Source organism: Doryrhamphus excisus, linkage group LG1 (genome assembly GCF_037039965.1).
Source record: "Doryrhamphus excisus strain RoL-2023G ecotype Guam linkage group LG1, RoL_Dexc_Guam_v1.1, whole genome shotgun sequence".
NCBI lineage: Eukaryota > Metazoa > Chordata > Actinopteri > Syngnathiformes > Syngnathidae > Doryrhamphus > Doryrhamphus excisus.
In genome coordinates this window covers 5,176,149-5,199,112 of record NC_136357.1, presented here as the reverse complement: position 1 = coordinate 5,199,112, position 22,964 = coordinate 5,176,149, and the positions used below count along the sequence as shown (strand labels likewise).

General features: G+C 39.3%; 1 protein-coding gene across 1 annotated transcript in view; it reads right to left on the bottom strand.

Moving 5' to 3' along the window:
• Positions 1-9,454, bottom strand: part of cpne2 (copine II) — a 37,041-nt gene extending 27,587 nt beyond the window's left edge. Inside the window, exons 1-5 of the mRNA XM_058076134.2 lie at positions 9,184-9,454; positions 4,679-4,879; positions 1,439-1,618; positions 270-344; positions 65-136 (exon numbers count right to left, since the gene is read on the bottom strand). Coding sequence (XP_057932117.1) covers positions 65-136; positions 270-344; positions 1,439-1,618; positions 4,679-4,858 — 507 coding nt within the window. The 5' untranslated portion in view covers positions 4,859-4,879; positions 9,184-9,454. The remainder of the gene's footprint in view (positions 1-64; positions 137-269; positions 345-1,438; positions 1,619-4,678; positions 4,880-9,183) is intronic.
• Between the last annotated feature and the right edge of the window lie 13,510 nt (positions 9,455-22,964).

The following is a 22,964-nucleotide window of genomic DNA, read 5'->3' as shown; positions in this document are numbered from 1 at the left end:
AGTACGTGTCCTACTGCACTCTGAATACGAGCATGTTTGCATCTGTGGGGGCAGAACCACCTACCTTCTTGTCCAGTTTTCGCCCACTAAGGGTCAAAGTGATGATTCTGTTGTCAGACAGCTCCTGGGCTGTTATCTATCAAAACATTACAGCACAACATACTGTAAGCAGAAGCCATACTGGCAATTAATAACATAACAAAAACAACAACACCTTCATTTGAGAAGGGATTGGAAAAGTGCATTGAAAAGAAAAGACAGGTTCATACTGTGACGGATCCTTTGCCAGCCGGCTTTCCGTTCGCCAAGATCAACGGTCTGTGAAGTTTCTTATTGGACACAATCTAGTGAAGAAGAACAGAGATACAACTGACGTGTTTTCCTTTGGAATACTTAGAGAATAATGTGTTTAAACCATAGAATTGTAGTATTTAGTTAATTTTTTGATTTGGTATTTCCGCCTTCCTCGTTCCTTGTTGCTTTCAGGTAGATTTGTGTAGGGTTTGGCATTGGTTATCAATGTCTTTCAGAAGCAAAAACACTCTGGTTTTACATTGGTACTTTCAGTTCTGATATGAAGATATCTGCCTGCTTTTGTTGTACTTGGTTATTTCATAATGGTAATGGTTTTATTACATTTGAACATGCATCAGATTACAATTGAATGCATCACATAATCAGTTCACAGTTCCACATGTCCAAAAGGAGTAGGAAGAAGCAAAGCTTATTAAATCCTACCCCTCCATCTGGTACTTTTACAATCAGTAACTGTTACATTTGTTCACTTCCTGCTTTCCTAATATAGTTAAAAAAAAATCTATTTAATTTTTTTTGTTTGTCACGTACCAAACTACAAGGTGATATGACCATACAATGACATAATGGGTTATTTTTATTTTTATTTTTATTTTTATTTTTATTTTTATTTTTATTTTTATTTTTATTTTTATTTTTATTTTTATTTTTATTTTTATTTTTATTTTTATTTTTATTTTTATTTTTATTTTTATTTTTATTTTTATTTTTTAGCCTCATGCATTATTTTAGCTGTTTGAAGATGAACTATATCAGCAAGTTGAAGTATTTGTGATTTTAGAAATAAGGAGTTAGTATGTTCTCTGTAGGCGGCATTATGAATTATCCTTACTGACCTTTTTTTGCAGTACATTTAGCGAGTGAAGATTGCTTTTATAGTTATTACCCCATATTTCCACACAATAAGTAAGATATGGTAGAACCAGAGAGCAATAAAGAGTGTAGAGTGATTTCTGATTGAGAACAAATTTTGCTTTGTTCAATATTGAAATATTGAAATTTGAAATTTGTAGTATTTTACTAATTTTTGCTGTCCACTCAAATACCAAGTCACATCCAAAACCCACATACTGTATATTAAATATGCATGTCAGACATTTCAGAAGAGGAACTGATTCCGTACAACTCCAAGTGTGCAGATGTATTCTCCCAAGAAATCGTGTTCGTAGAGCTGTGTGGCACACTTGTCTTCATCAAACATGGCAAAGCGAAGCTTCTGGACCTCCTCAAAGTGGTAGTCCACCTGGAACTTCACTCCAAAAACTGGGTTCAAGTTATTAACAGCTGTTTCAGTCCGACCCAGCTGAAAACACAAGGTGAGATAATGCTTTTTCAGTTTCAATCCTTTAGATTTTTATAAGCAGAGAGTTATGACAATATGCCTGGTTGAGATTCACGGTCTTATTGACATTCGTGAAGAACTATTAATCGATGAATTTTAGTCCAAATGTACTTCTTCTCAACCAAAATATCAACACAGATACGAGTCAATTTGATGGAAATGTTGGTAGAGGTGAAGTGTGCAGGGAAAATAAGCCACACAAAAGCTAACATGAATTGTTTTAGATATGAACTTTGAGAATGGTTTGAGTGATGAGTACTTTGGGTCCCAAAATACAGTACAGACAGCAAGCAGACACTGTGTGGGTGCCTTTTGAGAGTCATGTTATTTGCCCTAGTGGTAGGATGACTAACACTCTCATGGTGTTACACTCATTGATCTAGTAAGTCATTCTGTGTTTAAAACCGCCATCAGACAAGGTCAGTAGGCTATATATTAGGATATATATCTGTATGTACAAGGGTATGGAAAATTGTTGCTAATTTCTTATTTTTTTGCATGTTCATTAAAATTTTGGTCAATGACAACACAACGGAACGTAAAATGGAGTTCTGGAGCCTATCCCAGCTGTCTTTGGGCGAGAGGCGGGGTACACCCTGGACTGGTCAGCAGCCAATCACAGGGCACATATAGACAAACAACCATTCACACTCACATTCATACCTATGGGCAATTTGGAGTCACCAATTAACCTAGCATGTTTTTGGAATGTGGGAGGAAACCGGAGTACCCGGAGAAAACCCACGCATGCACGGGGAGAACATGCAAATTCCACACAGAGATGGTCCCGAGGGTGGAATTGAACCCTGGTCTCCTAGCTGTGAGGTCTGCGCGCTAACCACTCGACCACAAAATGAAGTTTTTAAATGAAACTTATCCCCTAAAGCAGATAACTGGTTCGGTTGCACTTTGCAGCAACAACTGCAATCAAGCATTTGTGATAACTTGCAATTAGTCTCTGTGGAGGAATTTTAGCCCACGGCATCTTTGCAGAATCGTAGTAATTCATCCACATTGAAGCTTTTTCCAGCATGATTCGTCTTTTTAAATTTATGCCGCAGCATCCCAAGGTCAGGACGTTGACTAGGGTCATTCCAAAATCTTCAAGTATTGGATGACATTTTTAGCTAATTGGTTATTTTTAGCCTTATTTTAGCTGTTTGAAGATGAACTATATCAGCAAGTTGAAGTATTTGTGATTTTAGAAATAAGGAGTTAGTATGTTCTCTGTAGGCGGCATTATGAATTATCCTTACTGACCTTTTTTTTGCAGTACATTTAGCGAGTGAAGATTGCTTTTATAGTTATTACCCCATATTTCCACACAATAAGTAAGATATGGTAGAACCATATTTGTTTCATGATCTAAAAAAAAAGAATTAGGAAGGGGTTTCCATCTTTGGCTCATTCTAGTGTTAATTTTCTGCTTCATGTCAGTTTCTCTGCTTTCTCACTTTTAGTCTCTCCTGCTATCTCTATCCCCATTGGACTCGGTGTCTCAGAGTCTTACACCTCCCTCTCGCAGCACAAAGACAGATGAAGACACAAGAAGGAGGAAAAAAACGACGAAAGACAATTGGTAGAACGGTCTAACCGAGGGATTACAGGATGTGAAATGCTGAGTGTGCCAAACCAGTAAACGCTGTGGATAATAACCGAAAATAAAACGTTTTGGCCTACAATTCAACTGCTCTAAGCTTATTTAGCTTGCCTATCGGTTACCATAGTAACCGGTGGCAATTTCAACATGAGAGCCACATGCTCGCCGACCTCAAGATAGCTACTACTAAAGGTATCGCCTACACACACATGTATAAGCACACACAAACAAACTTAAAGCCCAGTTTGCCCTGAAGAGGGTCTGGGAGGCTGTGGGTTACTGATGCACAAGTCAACCGTCAACAGATGAGAAATTATCGCAATGCTTATGAAGGTTGATAAGAAAGTTTGTTATATTTGTCACTGATTTTTTCCCCCCCAAAAAAAACAAAAAAAACACATTTATTAAAAACAAAAAAATTAAAAAAACTTCGCTTTGGTTCCAGTTTTTTTACAATAAAAGCTCTGATAAAACATTCCACTGTTCTCAAATATCTTACTTTTTATTTTTCTACACAAAATAACATGAAAAATAAATAAACAAATCAAGAATAAAGAAAATCAATCAATCAGTAATAAATAAATAAATATAATAATAATAATAATAAAACACCAAATAATAAAAACTTAAGAAACCACATATAGTTGATGGGTAGACAAATTATTTTTTTCAGATTAAAATGAACAAAGCATTATTAGAGCCCTGTAGACATGACAAAACACGACTATAGTCACATTTATACTCTTTTTATTTACAACATATTGCGCAACTGCAGGGTCTTGAGACACATGCTAACTCGCAAACTAGAGAGCTAGCGACCTAAACGGTAGCCTTCAAGTTATTTCCTTTCAACTTAAATAGCCAAAAACTTACCACTTCCACACGGATAGGGAGGATAACTATTAACAGTTATTTAACCTTTAACATGAACATTAATCAAACGTAATCATTTTTTCTGGGTACATGATACCATACAGCATCCATATCAAACTTGCGCGGGGCCGCACTAACATTAAACTTTCATATCAAGGCGGGCCCGCAGGACACTAGTTTGAGACCCTGGTTTAGATTCTGTTCCACAGATGGCGCTAATGCACACATAAGCTGCTTGCCAACCGCCAATAAACAACAGAAGAAGAAAAACACCACGAAGAAGAACGCAGTCTGACAACTTTCCGATTGAGCGGGTACAAGATACCTCAATCGGATTGGGGAAAGGAATATTCCACCCCTGTGAATCCCATTATATATTCATTCGGATTTGCACTTTTCTTTCGGAATGAGGTTGGATTTTTTTCGTTTGAGCAAATAACCCGAATAGAAATGTAATATTTGTGTCCATGTGTACGAGACTACGGTCATGTCATTTATTGCACTTTTTAATACATTCTTTTCCCGCCATTCCCCATTTGCAATCTTACCTCCACCCAGTTTCCATCCACTTCATGGAATAGAACACAGAACGGATCTGACTTGGAGGCTACATCACGGTCGAGAAGACTGGCAGCGGTGACGGACAGCTCCACCCGTGTGACACAGTGCTGAGGTCCTACACCACGTGTCTGGCCCTCGGTGGTTGAGCCCAGAGTGTAGGCCATCATCTGATGTCGCTAATAATCACCCTGCAGATTACAAAATACAGACCACATTGAATGTGACATTGTTATATAAATATTATTGTGAATATTATACATTCATTTATTTCATTGAGTGAAGTAAGTTTTTGGTCACAGAAGCAAAACGTGACAATGCTTGTGGTGTAGAAACCCCAGGCACATTTCAACATGGATTTTGGTCCGGTTGTCTTTACAGATTCTCTGCAAATCCCTAAAAGTTTTGAGAGTGTCGCTTAGCAACTTGAAGTCTCAGCTCCCTTTTACAGATTTTCCATGGGATTAACGTCCTTAGACTGACTCGGCCACTCCAGGATTGCAGTGTGCTTCTTCTTCTGGATGTATGTTTTGTCACGGATCAGGCCCGCAGATTGGTTTAATCTGTAAAATCATGGTATATATTCCATACCATGCGGCCCTAAAATGACTTTATGAATACTAGCTGAGGCCAAGAGGTTCGGACATTCGGACCCTTCATCGGAACCTTATCCAGAGAAAGCCGAATCTTTTCACCTCCATGTTTAAAGGGATGGTATTCCAGAGGTCATATAGCTTTATGTTAATCACATCTGATCACATCACTCTCTCTCTCTTCCAAGCCTTGTCTGAATCACTCAGATATTTGGACAGGCCTTCTCCAAACAGGAAGGCCTTGAAGGCAATGCAGTGTGTTCATCTGGTACGGTGGAGTGTGGTACCGATGTGGTACCGATGGTTTTCTGAGTGACTGTGGTCCCAGCTCCCTTGACATCATTAATAACTCCTCCGGGATTATCCCTCACCTTTCATCACATAATAACATTTCACATGGACCACATGAGTGACGACAGCTGACTTTTTCTTGTATTTCGGCCATTTTCATTATGAATTTTTAAGGAAAAAATGGCTGCATGGCGGTCAAGTGGTTAGCGCGCAGACCTCACAGCTAGGAGACCCGAGTTCAATTCCACCCTCGGCCATCTCTGTGTGGAGTTTGCATGTTCTCCCCGTGCTAGGTTAATTGGCGACTCCAAATTGTTCATAGGTATGAATGTGAGTGTGAATGGTTGTTTGTCTATATGTGCCCTGTGATTGGCTGGCCACCAGTCCAGGGTGTACCCCGCCTCTCACCTGAAGACAGCTGGGATAGGCTCCAGCACCCCCCGGGACCCTTGTGAGGCTAAGCGGTAGAAAATGAATGTTATAAATGGTCTGCACGGTGGAAGAGTGGTTAGCGTGCAGGCCTCACAGCTAGGAGACCCGATTCAATTCCACCCTCTGCCATCTCTGTGCGGAGTTTGCATGTTCACTCTGGTTTCCTCCCACATTCCAAAAACATGCTAGGTTAATTAGCGACTCCAAATTGTCCATAGGTATGAATGTGAGTGTGAATGGTTGTTTGTCTATATATGTGTACAACTATAAGCTCCAGCATCCCCCGTGACCCTTAAGAGGAAAAGCGGTAGAAAATGAATGAATGAATAAATGAATTAAAAAAAGTAATGGACAAGAGTTCAAAGTTCACACAGATAGCTGTGTTTGTGAACGGTGACTGTCAGTCATGAATGACCTGACTTTTCCTCACGAGGCTCGCGGGGGTTGCTGGAGCCTATCCCAGCTGTCTTCAGACAAGAGGCGGGGTACACCCTGGACCGGTCGCCAGCCAATCACAGGGCACATATAGACAAACAACCATTCACACTCACATTCATACCTATGGACAATTTGGAGTCGCCAATTAACCTAGCATGTTTTTGGAATGTGGGAGGAAACCGGAATACCCAGAGAAAACCCACGCATGCATGAGGAGAACATGAACACTCCACACAGAGATGGCAGAGAGTGGAATTGAACCCTGGTCTCCTAGCTGTGAGGTCTGCACGCTAACCACTTGACCACCGTGCAGCCTAGATCCAAAAAAAAGGTTACCAAGATAAGGACACAATGTGACAATCACATGTTCTTTTTGTTCCAGAAATATACCGTATGTAAACAAAAGAAAACCTCTAATAATAATAATAAAACACAATTACAATATGCCATCTGGTCCCCTTAGAAAGTACTGTTAGTGTAAAAATGCCCTCTGAGAAAAAGCATACAACAGATGTGGCTATGCAGCATGACCCTAGTGTGGGTCACTCTTTTGCACTAATAACTACAACCATATTGTGTTTACATTATAAATACATACTGTGATATTCAGCACATTAAAAAACAGGAAGATATCGAATGTGATTAATTGTAACAAAATGTTTGTAATTCTTAGTGAAGCTTGTCGACAGCCCAATAGCTCACGTCCATAAGGGTTGGTTTGTTCACAGAGCGGCATGCCAGAATGGTGTCTGTTGCTAAGATACAGTATGTGTCATAACCAATATGATCCTCCCAGTGTGATGTCACATGGGTTGCGGTGATGTACTGAAAATACAAATTCATACTTGAAAATAATCATTAAAGCTGTTTTTTTTGTGTACAAAACTGCTGCTTAATCGGGTAATGAAGTACCAGACAGGCAGGGGTCAGAAAAACACCCTAGTGTGATTCCGTTAATGTCCCAATATACATGATAGAGAATATTAAATATAATAACTCAAAACATGAGGATGGGAATTTGAACAGGAAGTTGCTACAAAAGATATGTACAGTATATTTAATAAACAGATTTACCGATCAAACAAGAGCAGATGGACATTAAAGACAGCTGACCGGAAACATTTAATTGCAATGTCTTCCATTGGAAATCCGTCTTATTCCGAGATCGGAATTCCTTTCATAATATATACCAACATAGTGTATGAAAGCACTGCACTATCTCCAAAGTTGATTGTTTTTCTGATACAGGTTATGCTCCTTTAACACTACATACAGCACAGCTGGAACCTACTCCAGTGCACAGTATGAGTATGACCACTAGTAATACAACATGACGCTTTTCCACTGCAGGGTTGAGCTTCATCAAGTGTTTTTTTTTTTTAAATAATGAGACATTACAGGCTGCACGGTGGACGAGTGGTTAGCTAGGAGACCAGGGTTCAATTCCACCCTCGGGACATCTCTGTGTGGAGTTTGCATGTTCTCCACGTGCATGCGTGGGTTTTTCTCCGGGTACTCCGGTTCCCTCCCACATGCTAGCAAAAACATGCTAGGTTAATTAGCGACTCCAAATTGTCCATAGGTATGAATGTGAGTGTGAATGGTTGTTTGTCTATATGTGCACTGTGATTGGCTGGCGACCAGTCCAAAGTGTACCCCGCCCTTCGCCAGAAGACAGCTGGGATAGGTTCCAGCACCGGTAGAAAATGAATGAATGAATGAATGAATGAGACATTACATTTAAACTCTGCTGTGTTGACCCACAAATAACCAAAACAGACATGCAGTGACGGGGCACACAAACTATGACCCTTGGATGTTCAATTTCCATCCATTGGCATATACAGTAATATTTAAGTATAAAAATATCAACATATTTGCGTTGGGTTAACAGCGACAAAGCTAATAATAATTAGTATAGTATCCAATTGTAGCTATGAATTAATAATTCATTGATTCTACTTTACTTTACTGGAAAACACCCCTGCTGCAAAGTGAGCTCTTCTGGATGTGATGCCTTGCTCATCATCAGTAGTCAGGGATTCAAACCGTAAAAGTGTATTCATGTTGGATGGGTGATTAACTGTTACTTGTGGTGTTTATTTTTTCATGGTATTTGCTGTGTATCTGATGTTGCCTACTATTGAAGTATTTGTATTACTACGACTGGTATTAGAAATGTATATATATTAATAAATTCTGAGGTATCACTAGGAAGATAGGGAAAAAAAGCTGATTTTGGTTTCCATTGAATTATCCTATAGATATTTGGGTGGGATTTAATAAGATTTACTTCTTCCCACTTCTTTTTGAGCTTTCAATTCATCAAATATTATTTATTTATTCTTGCTCAAGACTGTTGTGGTGTTGATTGTGCTGATTTGTGTGTATCCTGTTTTATGTTTGTTTGTTTTTTATGCACAAAATAAAATGGCAAACAAAACAAAACAAATGATAAACAAATCATACTACTGTACTTCCCAAAAACCAAAAGAAAACACTTCATGAATTCCTGTGTCACTCATGCTAATCTTCATGCTCTGAATGTAAACAAATCGACTTCACTTAACTGGGATTTTAACATTAGCTGCACCTGCGTACATGAACTTTGTGCATGCTTCACCATTACAACCATCTTTTCACACCGATTCGGGTCTTTGTTCGACTCTTTTACCCAGCTAATTGCACATGCTAATCACCAATCCTTCACAAATCACCGTTAAAGCTGGCTTCATACATACCCGTGGAATAAATGACGTCAAACTTCTTCTTCTCGAGTGTCAAATTCTTTAGTTGACGACACAAATTACAGTCCCTTTTTTAAAAAGAATCTTTTTTTTAAAATAAAACTCATGAATCTATTGTTCAGCAAGAAGTCCCATTCCACATGGTTTACTCCCTCCAGTATCCAGTAAGCGCACGTGCAATGTCAAGTCATCCTCCGAGGAGCGACACGCGCTCTTTCCACCACTGACACCAAAGGCTGCGTCAAGCTAACACAAACATACACAGTGCTACAGGAAGTAAGGTGAATTCGCATCAAAACAAAAGTGTTCCGCTTTTCTTGTAGCGTCAATATTAGTTTACTCTACAGTATATAGTGTCAACACTAACAATAACAGTCTGTGTCAACAACATCGAAGAGTTTTGCGAAGATCCTGTGAAAACAAACACCAACTTGCGGGGAGACATCCATGATTCATTTCCTGTTTACCTTGTCAACGTACATATTGTATACAAATAATGATATACTTAACACATCTTCGCCATCAGACCGCAGAAATACTTTATTATAGTAAATTGTTTTTGAAAAGATTTACATTTCAGTTGACAATAAGCTTATTTAACAAATTGCGACACAAATGGCACTTTTTTTTTAGGTTTCACAGCCTTAGTGATATTTCCATGGCGCCATCTTGTGGTTTGTATGGGTATTACACCATTTGAACCGGATACCAGAGATGACATTTCGAGCGTTTATTTACAGAATATGCAAAATGGTCAAAACAAAACAAAAAATATAAAATAAATAAATAAATAAATAAATAAATATATTTAACAAAAAATTATTTTGCATTTTAATTTGAACGTCCCAATAAGTCACCCATCGTATGTCACATTTTTTCAAACATGGATTAATTAATAAATCATGCTGTTTTGTGGTTGAATACGCCCTATTGTTTGATACGAGCCCATAGATATTGAAAATGTTTCATGTTTTTAACATCAGCCATCTGATTTTCTCCACACACACACACCGCTTATATCACATAGTTTGCACTACCAATGTTGACCACTAGAGAGCGACAGATATTGAAGACTACATGTGACTGAGATTGTTCAACCAAACCATGACTGACAAATAAAACTGTCCTATCAGTGGCCATTGGTCAATATCACCAAAACTGGGGCGGTAAAGAGCCACCTTAACATAGAGTTGATCCTATTTTTCGTTTTGAAAAACCTTGACCCATGACTTCTACACTCTGAACTGAAGTGAAAGCAGGAGTGACCGTCCAGCAGTTGCAAATTCCCACTCCGGGGTGGTAAACTTGTGGATTTGGTATTAACACGCTAACTTTGGCTGAATGAAGAAACATGCTCACAGGACCTTTGATGGCAATCTAGTACACTTTAGTAATGGTAATGGTTTTATTTCATTTGAACATGCATCAGATTACAATTGAATGCATCACATAATCAGTTCACAGTTCCACATGTCCAAAATGAGTAGGAAGAAGCAAAGCTTATTAAATCCTACCCCTCCATCTGGTACTTTTACAATCAGTAACTGTTGCATTTGTTCACTTCCTGCTTTCCTAATATAATTTAAGTTTTGTTTTTTTTCAATTATTTTAATTTTAATTTTAATTTTAATTTTAATTTTAATTTTAATTTTAATTTTAATTTTAATTTTAATTTTAATTTTAATTTTAATTTTAATTTTAATTTTAATTTTAATTTTAATTTTAATCATGACTGGTTCAAGACTCTTCATCCTTGTATTTAGCAAACATCAACTGCTTGTATTGTTTCTTGAATTGGCTCATCGTTGTGCATTGTTTGAGGGTCTTACTCAATCCATTCCATAGTTTGATTCCACATACTGAAATGCTATGGCTTTTTAACGTAGTCCTAGCATATAAGTGTTTCAAATGTAGTTCTTCCCTGAGATCATATTTCTCCTCTCTTGTAGAGAAGTATTGGATGACATTTTTAGCTAATTGGTTATTTTTAGCCTTATGCATTATTTTAGCTGTTTGAAGATGAACTATATCAGCAAGTTGAAGTATTTGTGATTTTAGAAATAAGGAGTTAGTATGTTCTCTGTAGGCGGCATTATGAATTATCCTTACTGACCTTTTTTTTGCAGTACATTTAGCGAGTGAAGATTGCTTTTATAGTTATTAGCCCATATTTCCACACAATAAGTAAGATATGGTAGAACCAGAGTGGCTGAGGACAAACCCCTGAAGTTCCAAATTGTTGTCAGATTACAAGGTTAGCCTCAAAATGAAAGACGGATGTTACGATGCATGAAAACAAAACAACACAACATTATCAAAAAGGCAAAGCTTAGCAACACCAAAAGTGGATCTCAGTCCTGCCTCACGCTGAGGTTGAATGGACCAGCTGTCCCGTGAGAACAGCTGGTCACCATAAAGTACAGATAGATCCTGCAAAATGTTGCTGCACTTTTAGTGGAAAGGCTCATGCATGAAATGAAAACACAATTATTTGGCGCAACAGTTCTCTGTAGGAAAAAGATTAATGCCAGAACAATCGTAATGAGGCTTATGCGATTATTCATTAAAAAGCTTTTGAAGAATTAATAGCTGTGTCTTTGATTATTAGGGCCATGTTGAAACAAAATAATAATCGAAGATTTCAAGAATAAAGTCTTTCCAAGAAAAAAAAGTCCTAATATTATGAGAAAAATAATAATTTTATAAAAAGATGTCTAGCCCTTGTGACTTCCGCCTTCCTCACCCCACCCCCCCATACCCAAAGCCAAAGGTCACATAAGCCCCCCCTTTCAAAGCTGTCTTAACATGAAATTAATATTTTTTCTCGTAAATTTACAACTTTATTCTTGTAAATCTACTACTTTATTCTCATTAATTTTTGTAATTTTGTAATTTTGTTTTTTGTAATTACAAAGTTTTGTTTTAATAATAAATAATTAATAAAAATTAATAATTTACAGCCTTATTCTAACATTCGTAACAGGCATTGCCTGAGCTATGGAAAAGGGGGGACTTATGTGACCTTTAGCCCTTTTTTCGCAGAAATTTACAACTTTATTCTCCACACAAAAAAATAAGAATAATAAATTGAGGACAAGCAATGTAAGCAAGATAAAAGTACTTCACTAAATACATAAATGTAGTGTAAATTCTGTATATGAATGACAGCACCACCTAGTGGTGATTGACTGTAGGATGACTGCACGGCTGTTGAGTGGTTAGCGCACAGACCTCACAGCTAGGAGACAAGGGTTCAATTCCACCCTCGGCCATCTCTGTGTGGAGTTTGCATGTTCTCCACGTGCATGCGTGGGTTTTCTCCCACATTCCAAAAACATGCTAGGTTAATTGGCGACTCCAAATTGTCCATAGGTATGAATGTGAGTGTGAATGGTTGTTTGTCTATATGTGCCCTGTGATTGGCTGGCCACCAGTCCAGGGTGTACCCCGCCTCTCGCCCGAAGACAGCTGGGATAGGCTCCAGCACCCCCGCGACCCTCATGAGGAAAAGCAGTAGAAAATGAATGAATTTGACACCCATCTCAAAAACAAGGTCAAACGCCTCAAGTATGTACATTAAACTGGATTGCAGTAGCCCAGCATTTTACCAAAAGTGGAGACTATTCCATCAGATTCCTTCTTCGTAAACAACCTCAATCCATACTATTAAAACCTATTTATCTGGAAAGACATACCTAATATGAACAATGAAGAAAAATCTGTCATAAAAGTTAAATCAGTCACATAATAATTGTGAGAATAATAATGTTGCAAAAACACCACAGGAGAACCTGACTGCAGCGAAACATAAACATATATCATGTCAACAAGTCTGTGTAAGTGCATTGGGGTTGAAAGAACATTTGACGTTTCATATCTCTGTTCAACATTCATTACAGAAAGATAATTTACAGCTTGGCACTGTGCAAGGTTGCGAGCACGATACATTTTCACAGCAGGGGGAGAAAATCTTGGATCGGATCCTACTCATCCACAATGAGGAGCTGGTGACATGCTGGTATGGCAAACCGATGCTCTGTGTGCAAATTCATGGCCTCATAAATACAAACCACGCTAACGTTACTGTAGCAGTAAATGTTAATGTTAGATAGGCTAGACTACTACACATGGAGAAGCTATGGGAGAAGTACGTAAAATGTATTTAGAGTATGACAAACAAGGAATTGATCAATTCTGTGTGTGTGTTTCCTACAGAAAAACTCTTAGCATGACACATTTTACACCACAAGACAATGTCAGATACTTCGAATGGATGGAAGCGTGCAAAGTTATTCTATAGCATTGAACTGTACTGACAACCCGCAGCGTCAAAGACTGGAATCCATCTATTAATCCGTTTATTCCTACACATCTTATCCTGTTCAAAGACACATCAACCTTGACACATAACTTGGAAACTCTGAACTAAAGTAAAAAGCAGTGAAGTGACTTCGCAGCAGCTGCAAATTCCTGCTCCTGGGTGGTAAAACTTTCATGAAGAGCCTATAGGTACAGTGAAGAAAATAAGTATTTGAACACCCTGCTATTTTGCTATTTCTCCCACTTAGAAATCATGGAGGGGTCTGAAATTTTCATCGTAGGTGCATGTCCACTGTGAGAGAGATAAACTAAAAAGAAAAATCCAGAAATCACAATGCATGATTTTTTAACAATTTATTTGTGTGATACAGCTGCAAATAAGTATTTGAACACCTGTGTATCATCTAGAATTCTGACCCTGAAAGACCTGTTAGTCTGCCCATTAGAAGTCCACCTGCACTCCATGTATCATCCTGAATCAGATGCACCTGTTTGAGGTCGTTAGCTGCATAAAGACACCTGTCCACCCCATACAATCAGTAAGACTTTAACTTGTAACATGGCGAAGACCAAAGAGCTGTCCAAAGACACCAGAGACAAAATTGTACACCTCCACAAGGCTGGAAAGGGCTACGGAGCAATTACCAAGCAGCTTGGTGAAAAAAGGTCCACTGTTGGAGCTATCATTAGAAAATGGAAGAAGCTAAACATGACGGTCAATCTCAATCGGAGTGGAGCCCCATGCAAGATATCACCTCGTGGGGTCTCAATGATTCTAAGAAAGGTGAGGAATCAGCCCAGAACTACACGACAGGACTTGGTCAATGACCTGAAAAGAGCTGGGACCACCGTTTCCAAGGTTACTGTAGGTAATACACTAAGACGTCATGATGTGAAATCATGCATGGCACGAAAGGTTCCCCTGCTTAAACCAGCACATGTCAAGGCCCGTCTTAAGTTTGCATATGACCATTTGGATGATACAGAGGAGTCATGGGAGAAAGTTTTATGGTCAGATGAGACCAAAATAGAACTTTTTGGTCATAATTCCAATAAGCGTGTTTGGAGGAAGAAGAATGAAGAGTACAATCCGAAGAACACCATCCCTACTGTGAAGCATGGGGGTGGTAGCATCATGCTTTGGGGGTGTTTTTCTGCACATGGGACAGGACGAGTGCACTGCATTAAAGAGAGGATGACTGGGGCCGTGTATTGTGAGATTTTGGGGAACAACCTCCTTCCCTCTGTCAGAGCATTGAAGATGGGTCGTGGCTGGGTCTTCCAACACGACAACGACCCGAAGCACACAGCCAGGAAAACCAAGGAGTGGCTCCGTAAGAAGCATATCAAGGTTCTAGCATGGCCCAGCCAGTCTCCAGACCTGAACCCAATCGAAAATCTTTGGAGGGAGCTCAAACTCCGTGTTTCTCAGCGACAGCCCAGAAACCTGACTGATCTAGAGAAGATCTGTGTGGAGGAGTGGGCCAAGATCCCTCCTGCAGTGTGTGCAAACCTGGTGAAAAACTACAGGAAACGTTTGACCTCTGTAATAGCAAACAAAGGCTACTGTACCAAATATTAACATTCATTTTCTCAGGTGTTCAAATACTTATTAGCAGCTGTATCACACAAATAAATTGTTAAAAAATCATGCATTGTGATTTCTGGATTTTTCTTTTTAGTTTATCTCTCTCACAGTGGACATGCACCTACGATGAAAATTTCAGACCCCTCCATGATTTCTAAGTGGGAGAAATAGCAAAATAGCAGGGTGTTCAAATACTTATTTTCTTCACTGTATTTGACACGCTAACATTGGCAGCCAGGGAACCTCCCTGACATTCCACTAGCCTATGTTGGAAATACATACCATAATGGTTATTCGTTCATTTTCTACCGCTTTTCCTCACGAGGGTCGCGGTGTCTTCGTACACCCTGGACTGGTCCCCAGCCAATCACAGGGCACATATAGACAAACAACCATTCACACTCACATTCATACCTATGGACAATTTGGAGTCGCCAATTAACCTAGCATGTTTTTGGAATGTGGGAGGAAAACTGGAGTACCCGGAGAAAACCCACGCATGCACGGGGAGAACATGCAAACTCCATACAGAGATGGCCGAGGGTGGAATTGAACCCTGGTCTCCTAGCTGTGAGGTCTGCATGCTAACCACTAGACTGCCGTGCAGCCCCATAATGGTTAGTACTCATGAAATGGCTCCACAATAATACCCATATAATACCTATGGACAATTTGGAGTCGCTAATTAATCTAGCATGTTTTTGGAATGTGGGAGAAAACCCATACATGCACGTGGAGACGTTGGAATTGAACCCTTGTCTCCTAGCTGTGAGGTCTACACGCTAACCACTCTCCACCATGCAGCCTGTAATGTCTCATTCATTCACTCATTCATTTTCTACCTCTTATCCTCACGAGGGTCGCGGGGTTGCTGGAGCCTATCCCAGCTGTCTTCGGGTGAGAGGCGGGGTACACCCTGGACTGGTGGCCAGCCAATCACAGGGCACATATAGCCAAACAACCATTCACACTCACATTCATACCTATGGACAATTTGGAGTCGCCAATTAACCTAGCATGTTTTTGCTAGCATGTGGTAGGAAACCGGAGTACCCGTAGAAAACCCACGCATGCACGTGGAGAACATGCAAACTCCACACAGAGATGGCTGAGGGTGGATTTGAACCCTAGCTGTGAGGTCTGCGCGCTAACCACTTGAACGCCGTGCAGCCCCATAATGGTTAGTACTCAAGAAATGGCTCCACACTAAACGTCTCTTTGTTTTTGTTTACTTTCTGATAAAATTTTGACTAAATTAGAATTTTAAATTGAATATCTTGCTGCTTTACAGGGGGATGAAGTTGGCTCCACAGCAGATGGAAGTGGTGGTCTGATGACCAAGGTAAAGGCATCACCCAGATTCCATGTCTTCTTACTATCAAGACTGGCATCAACTAGGTCAGCTGCATCAGCAATGGATGCATGGAATACGGACAATTCAGATTCAATATCCTCGTCCTCCGCCAGGGTGCAGACAAAGCTATGCCGGTGGTGTTAGCTGGAGACTCTACTAACGGGAGACTGACAGATGATCCCAACTACACGGTCCGATCTCCCAGGTCTGACCGGCATCCTCCCTCGCCATCTTATCCAATTCATCACCAGTTCATGAATAGTTGACAGCTCCCGGTGCCCCAGTGTCCCGGTTCCAAGTGCACTTGTGGACTTCCTTAAGTTGGAACATGGTGTTCATTATGGACAAACATCACACCCCATGGATTCACATCACCAGCTGGGGCGCTCTCTAGCACCCCTCTGATAGACTCCAAGAGTACTCTGTACTGCTGTTTGGCGCGTACGTAGTCAAGACCCTTTCCCCAACCAGAAGGTGTAGGGTAGTGACCCTCTTGTTCACCGGTGATGACTCCAACACGGAGGCACCAAGCCTGGGGGCTATTAATAAGCCCATAACAGCTTGCTGCCTCTTCCCTGCAGCAACCCAAGAGTTGTCCAGTCCAGCCCCCCCTCTCTGTGGGTTGAGGTGTCTAGTCGGAATGTCTCAACCTCTCTCTCTCTCTCTATATATATATATGTATGTATAGATATATAGATATACGGGGGTGGGCTCTGTGGGGGTCTGGTGCTGGGTGTCCCATCTCTGCCGCCTCGTCCTCCATAGGTAGTGGATCCGGGTCTCTTCTGTCCCAGCCGGGGTGGTCCTGTGTCTGTGGTCGGGCTTGGGGTTAACTGGGATGGGCCGAGTTCCGCTTCCTGGGGGTGGCGCCCTTGCGCCCGCAGGTGTGTGGCCCTGGATACCCTTCTGTCCGAGCGGGGTATGGTCTCCAGCCGGTCTCAGGGGTGTGGCTCTCCTCCGGCCTGCTGGCGCCCTGTTGCTGGTCGGGATTGCTGATTCCATGGCCCCTTGTTGGTCTCTTCGGGGGGCTGCTTCGGGGTCGGGTCTTGGGGAGTCGGCCCTGGCTTTGCCGGTTGAATCGCTTATCCTTCATGTCTATATGCTATTGGTATGCTATTATTACACTAATAATGATGTCAAACAGTGAGATTTTAATTATGAAAAATGGCTGTAATTGTGTTTACTATCAAGGTCCATGTCTTCATTGTTAGTATTGCCACTGGGAAGTTGGACTGTTTCATTTCAGTGATAGCATCTCCATTGTGACCCTTAGCCATCATTCACATTTAACTGATGCAGTCCTGTTTGTCACTCTTGTTGTTATGGGAATTGTTCTTGCTTCTGTTATTGTCTCTCTCTCTCTCTGTCTCTCTACTGTCCCCCCTTCCACCTCACCCCAGTTTCTCTTCTTCTTGTCTCTGTTTTTTCTTGCTCCACTCCAAATTCGCATCACAAAAACATCAAATAACAGCAAATAAAATTTCATAGTACAGGGAAGTTGTAGCTTACACCTTTCGTGACACAGAGCAAATCTGTTTAGCATGTAAGGGCATTTAGATCAACAATACTATCTGCCCCAATAGCTGGACGGGACACACACACACACACACACACACACACACACAAAAAAAATGTCTCAACCTCTCGCATAAGCCCACCAAAAGAGTAACCTTCCTTGTCCCTAGAACCACATTTGTCCACTATAGATCATCGCCACTCAAAACACATTGCACCGGACTCTACGGGTCTACGGGGAGAGACCCCATATGAGCTGTGCATGTGGCCAGTCTGTAAACGTACTCACGAAAGCTCCTGTTAGAAGAGCCACATAGTTTCACGATGTATCAGTAACTGGGGCAGGTTTAAGTGACCCCCGCCCCCGCTGTATGCAACAAGCAAAAGAAGGCAATGATCAGTGTGCTTTAGCAAGTATAGAGTTGCTAAAGCGAACAGCTGTGGGACACTATTTCAGGTGTTAATTAACAGTGGAACAAATGTCATCTAATTATCTTTAATCTGAGTCATGTGCTTCTGTTTTTTATTAAAAATTCAACTGAGACATGTTATGAATATGCAATAATCAGCAAAATTATCATTAACGTTAACTTCGAGATTCGAAATCGAATGGGAATTAGAGGGAAATTAGATTAGACAAGTAACAGTCATTTGAGATGCATAGCGACAGGTTCAATGCGAACGTGTCAAACTCTCCCACTGTGATAACATTACCACAGATTCCACACAGCTCAACACCATTGACTTCAGCGACCTTAAAAGCACATCACACTTCGGGAACATTAAAATAGTATATCCTCCAACGCCCTTAGAACACGTTTCACAGTATGCGGTGCATTCAACGGCGCCAGGTGTGATGTGGGAACCTCGCCATGGTGAACTGAAGACACGGGAAATATAGGGACAGGTTGTTATGTTGTCAAGCACATCAGAATTAATACCACATTTTGAATTAGACACACTGTCATTTTTAAACTTGCCAATTTTTTAAACATGGAAAAAATATGGAGATAATAAAGTCGAAATTCAGACTATAAAAGTTGCAATTTTATAAGAATAAACTGTTATAAGGAAAAATAATGTAACTCTAGTTTACATATTTTCTTCTTTTTTTAAATAAATATGTTATTTTTGAAGTCGCAATATGCAAAACAAACATTTTAAAAAAGCAACAACAACACAAATGGTAGAAACAAGAGCAAATACCAAATTTCATACTAAAAATACGCTTTTTCACCTACCTCAAAAGCTGTTTTTTCATGGAATATACAGGTATATAACTTCTTAGCATATCTACAACATGGTGGATTGTATAGTGAACACAACCTCAAAACTGAGTTTATATGCTATTATCTGCATTTTGATTGCTAACCCGTCAGATATGCTAAAATTTTTATGCATGCTGTATTTGGGTTTCATGCCAAAATTTGATACATTTCTTCAAAGTTCTCAGTTACTGTAGCTGATTCTATGACAATCATACACTGTAACATAAGGGCAATTTGAAACAGTACAAATAAGGCAGGTTCGAGTTTGCAAAATGTAATGTAACCCAACTCTGGGGGCCGGGTCTCTCCGATTACCTCTCTGCTGACCTCTTCTCTGACTGGGCCACTGCTTTGTGCCTACATAAGAGCATTTCCGGCTTCCTTTTAAGGAGTAAGGTCAAACATGTCTCAGAGTGCTCAGCTTACATAGGCCATCTTGCTTGTGTTGCATGTTTATTTCTGGCGGACACTGACTTTACATGGTAAAAGTATGGTGAAAACATCTGTGTCGTGATGGAGAACACGCCACAGAGTATTTTTCACGAGTATAGATTTGCTCTGAATGGATTGTACATCACAGACATAATTGCAAACACACAATTCTAACAGTATTAACAGTTACAGTAAAGGTCAATAATTAAATTTAAAAAATAGCACTAATCTCAAAACTTTAGTCAGATCATCTTTTCTTTGATTCCAAAGACATTTTTAAACCACTCTGGGAAACACTCAAATTTGGTTTGAAGCTTTTAATTTTTTTCAATGAAAAGATAAAAATACATTAGAGCACAACCAATGGAAGTCCTTACAAATACTCATTACCATCAAGCCCCATTGACTTACCTGTCAGTGCGTCAGAACATATGATGGAAGAATGCTGTGTGACGAATTAAGCAAGCAGTCTTAGTTGAGATAAAATATTTAAATGATTTTATTTTGATGAAGTGATGCCCAATTTTAAATCTACAAACCAAGAATGGAGTTCTAAACGTAAGAAAAATAGTTTTTAGTGACCAAACATGGGATGAGGTAGTATTCATTACAAATAATGCATTTTTTAAACAAGTACAGCTCATCATTATCTGTAATCATCAAGGGAAATACTCATTGGGTTTGTATATTGTTCTGTATACTTGTTATGAATAAAGTTTATTCAAAGGGGACCTATTATGCTAATTTTTCTGCCTTTTGTATTGAGTTGTGGACTCCTATAGAGCATCTCCACACAATAATCCCCACAGAAAGCTTTGTAGATCTTCCAGAACCTGCACCATTTCCAGCTGTATTTCTATGTGTATTCGCCTTGTAAACCAGGGATGTCCAAAGTGTGACCAACGGGCCATTTGTGGACCACATTTTTTGTGGCCCTTAGTATATACAACCATAATTTTGAAAATAACAGTCAATAACAGTCAATGATTACCTGACTTCTGGAGCCCATGGACATCACCGACTTTCCTTGCTGGAGATGCCAGGCTTTCACTGCAACCACTTCACTTGCTGTGGTGGGAGTCGCCAACCCGTTGCGTTGAGAGCTTGCCTAGGTTCATGGTTGAGACCAGAGATCCAGGGCTCAAAAAGGTTTGCAGAGGTCCATGAGAATCAGATACAAATTATTATAAAATATCATGATTAGAATGTGTATTTCCATGATATTGAAAGTTCACTCACACTTTGAATATGTCATATTCATGTGATAATAAAATCTCAATAAATAAAGTCAACTATATACATTGGATGTACAGTTGTGTTTTCATTTTAGTTTTAAAGTTAAATAATCATTTTTTTTCAATCAATTTTAACAGTGCATTGAAAATACAATGTGAAAAATTGGGTCTTATTTCTGAAACTTTGTCCTAGAAATGACTGGTTGCTGTTACTGTTTTTTTTAAATATAAAAACAACACACCTACACAGACGTACGATGTAACATTTAACATGCCTAAAAAAATAAAAAAATAACTATCACTGCTAATGTGAATCAGAAAGTCTGACATATTTAAATACCTGTTTTACGCCAGCCGTAAAACACTAAACTGTGGAATGAATACCTCTCATTCCCTGTGACGGGGCTGTGCAAACACTGCTTGTTTTATGGTGACATCTTGATGTTGACAGCACACTTACTGGTTTAGGTGATATTATCATACTTTATTATGTTGAGCTTGATTTTATAGGTGAATTATTAGAGTTATTTTACTTATCAATACATATAAATGGTTTCCAATTCAGTATGCAAAATCTTGCTGACTATAATCGAGACCACCTGGCATTCCATGTCAATTCTAAGAGTTGCTGGTAAAATGGAACCATGTTTTAATTATTTTATATTGTTTCCCAATGAGCTTGTGTAGACATGTTCTGTAAGTTCTGTCATTATTAGTTTCGGTAAATACCCATATTATATAACTAATCCTTCACAATTATCCACAACGAATGACTATGATACAATAAAGTATAATATATTGGATAAAGGCTGGAGGAGGACTTCTTAATAAATCATCCCGGTTTAGTAAGTGGTCTCCGAACTGTCTCTATGCAGACGCCGTCCTGAGCCTCAAAACTTTAACCCCCATCACCTAACCTCTGACCTGACACAGCTTCACTCTTCATTCTGGAAACTCTAGTTACATTGAGCTAGTGTAATTAGAGTGCAACATACCAAATGTGTGTTTACAGAAATACTTGATGAAAGGACACCTCCAACACAAATTCTTACACCTATCGCTTTCCTTTTCATTAATTCCAGATATTTATGTTTGAGTAGCAAATACTCACTAGAAATAATGTCAGACAACTCTTGTCACATGTGTAGAAAGTACTCATTTTCACTTTTCAAAGTAGTCTAAAGAGAATCTGCATAAGTGAAATGGAGAGATTTGCTGACAGCCATCAATCAGCTACATAAAAGCAATAATAAGGGTGGTCAAACACAGGACCACCAAATCTTTTCATAATTTCTTGATAAATAATGGATTATTCAGTTTTATTATTGATTATACAGTCATTTTCAAATGCATGCCTGAATGAGTAAACACAATATGTTAAAATATTAACTAAACTATTATTTATTTTTAAAAACAATCAATTACTGGTTAAATCCTAATCAATAGCTATCTGTACAACAAACGGTTTGGTTATTTAGTGGGAAAATTGCAAGTGCATGAAGTATGGTGTATCGTTTCAGCTGTCATTGTAACCATGTTTGGCATGTTAGCCTTTTTGAAAGCTGCTCTGTAAGCAAACTAAAGCAAATATAAGGGGTGGAGTTGGAGCATTACGGTGTGTGGTAGTTAGCCTGACCATCTTACTGCTGGTGAGTCTTTGGCTTTGCATTGTAGGTTTCGTTCAAATTTCTTGGCATTTGGAATATATATATATTTCTATTTAATGAAGACGAACTGGGACAGCTTAATTCAATATAACTGTCATTGAAATGTGCTTTCTTAAACTAACTAAACATTTTTTAACAGGATCGTGGAACACAATATACTCGTCAAGGGAAGGAAAGGTAAGGTTTATTTATAATTACAATTATAATCGCCTCGGTAAAAATACCAGCATGAAGAAGATTTTAGTTTTCTAAACATGTAAGTCATGGATGATGATATTGGGTTTCTTTAAAAGCCTGAACTGAGCTGGTACACCAGAAGGTTTTTCAAATTTGCCCATTGTCCCCAATGGAGCCAAAATAATTGGCATGGTTCTCATTTTGTTGTTTGACTCAGAC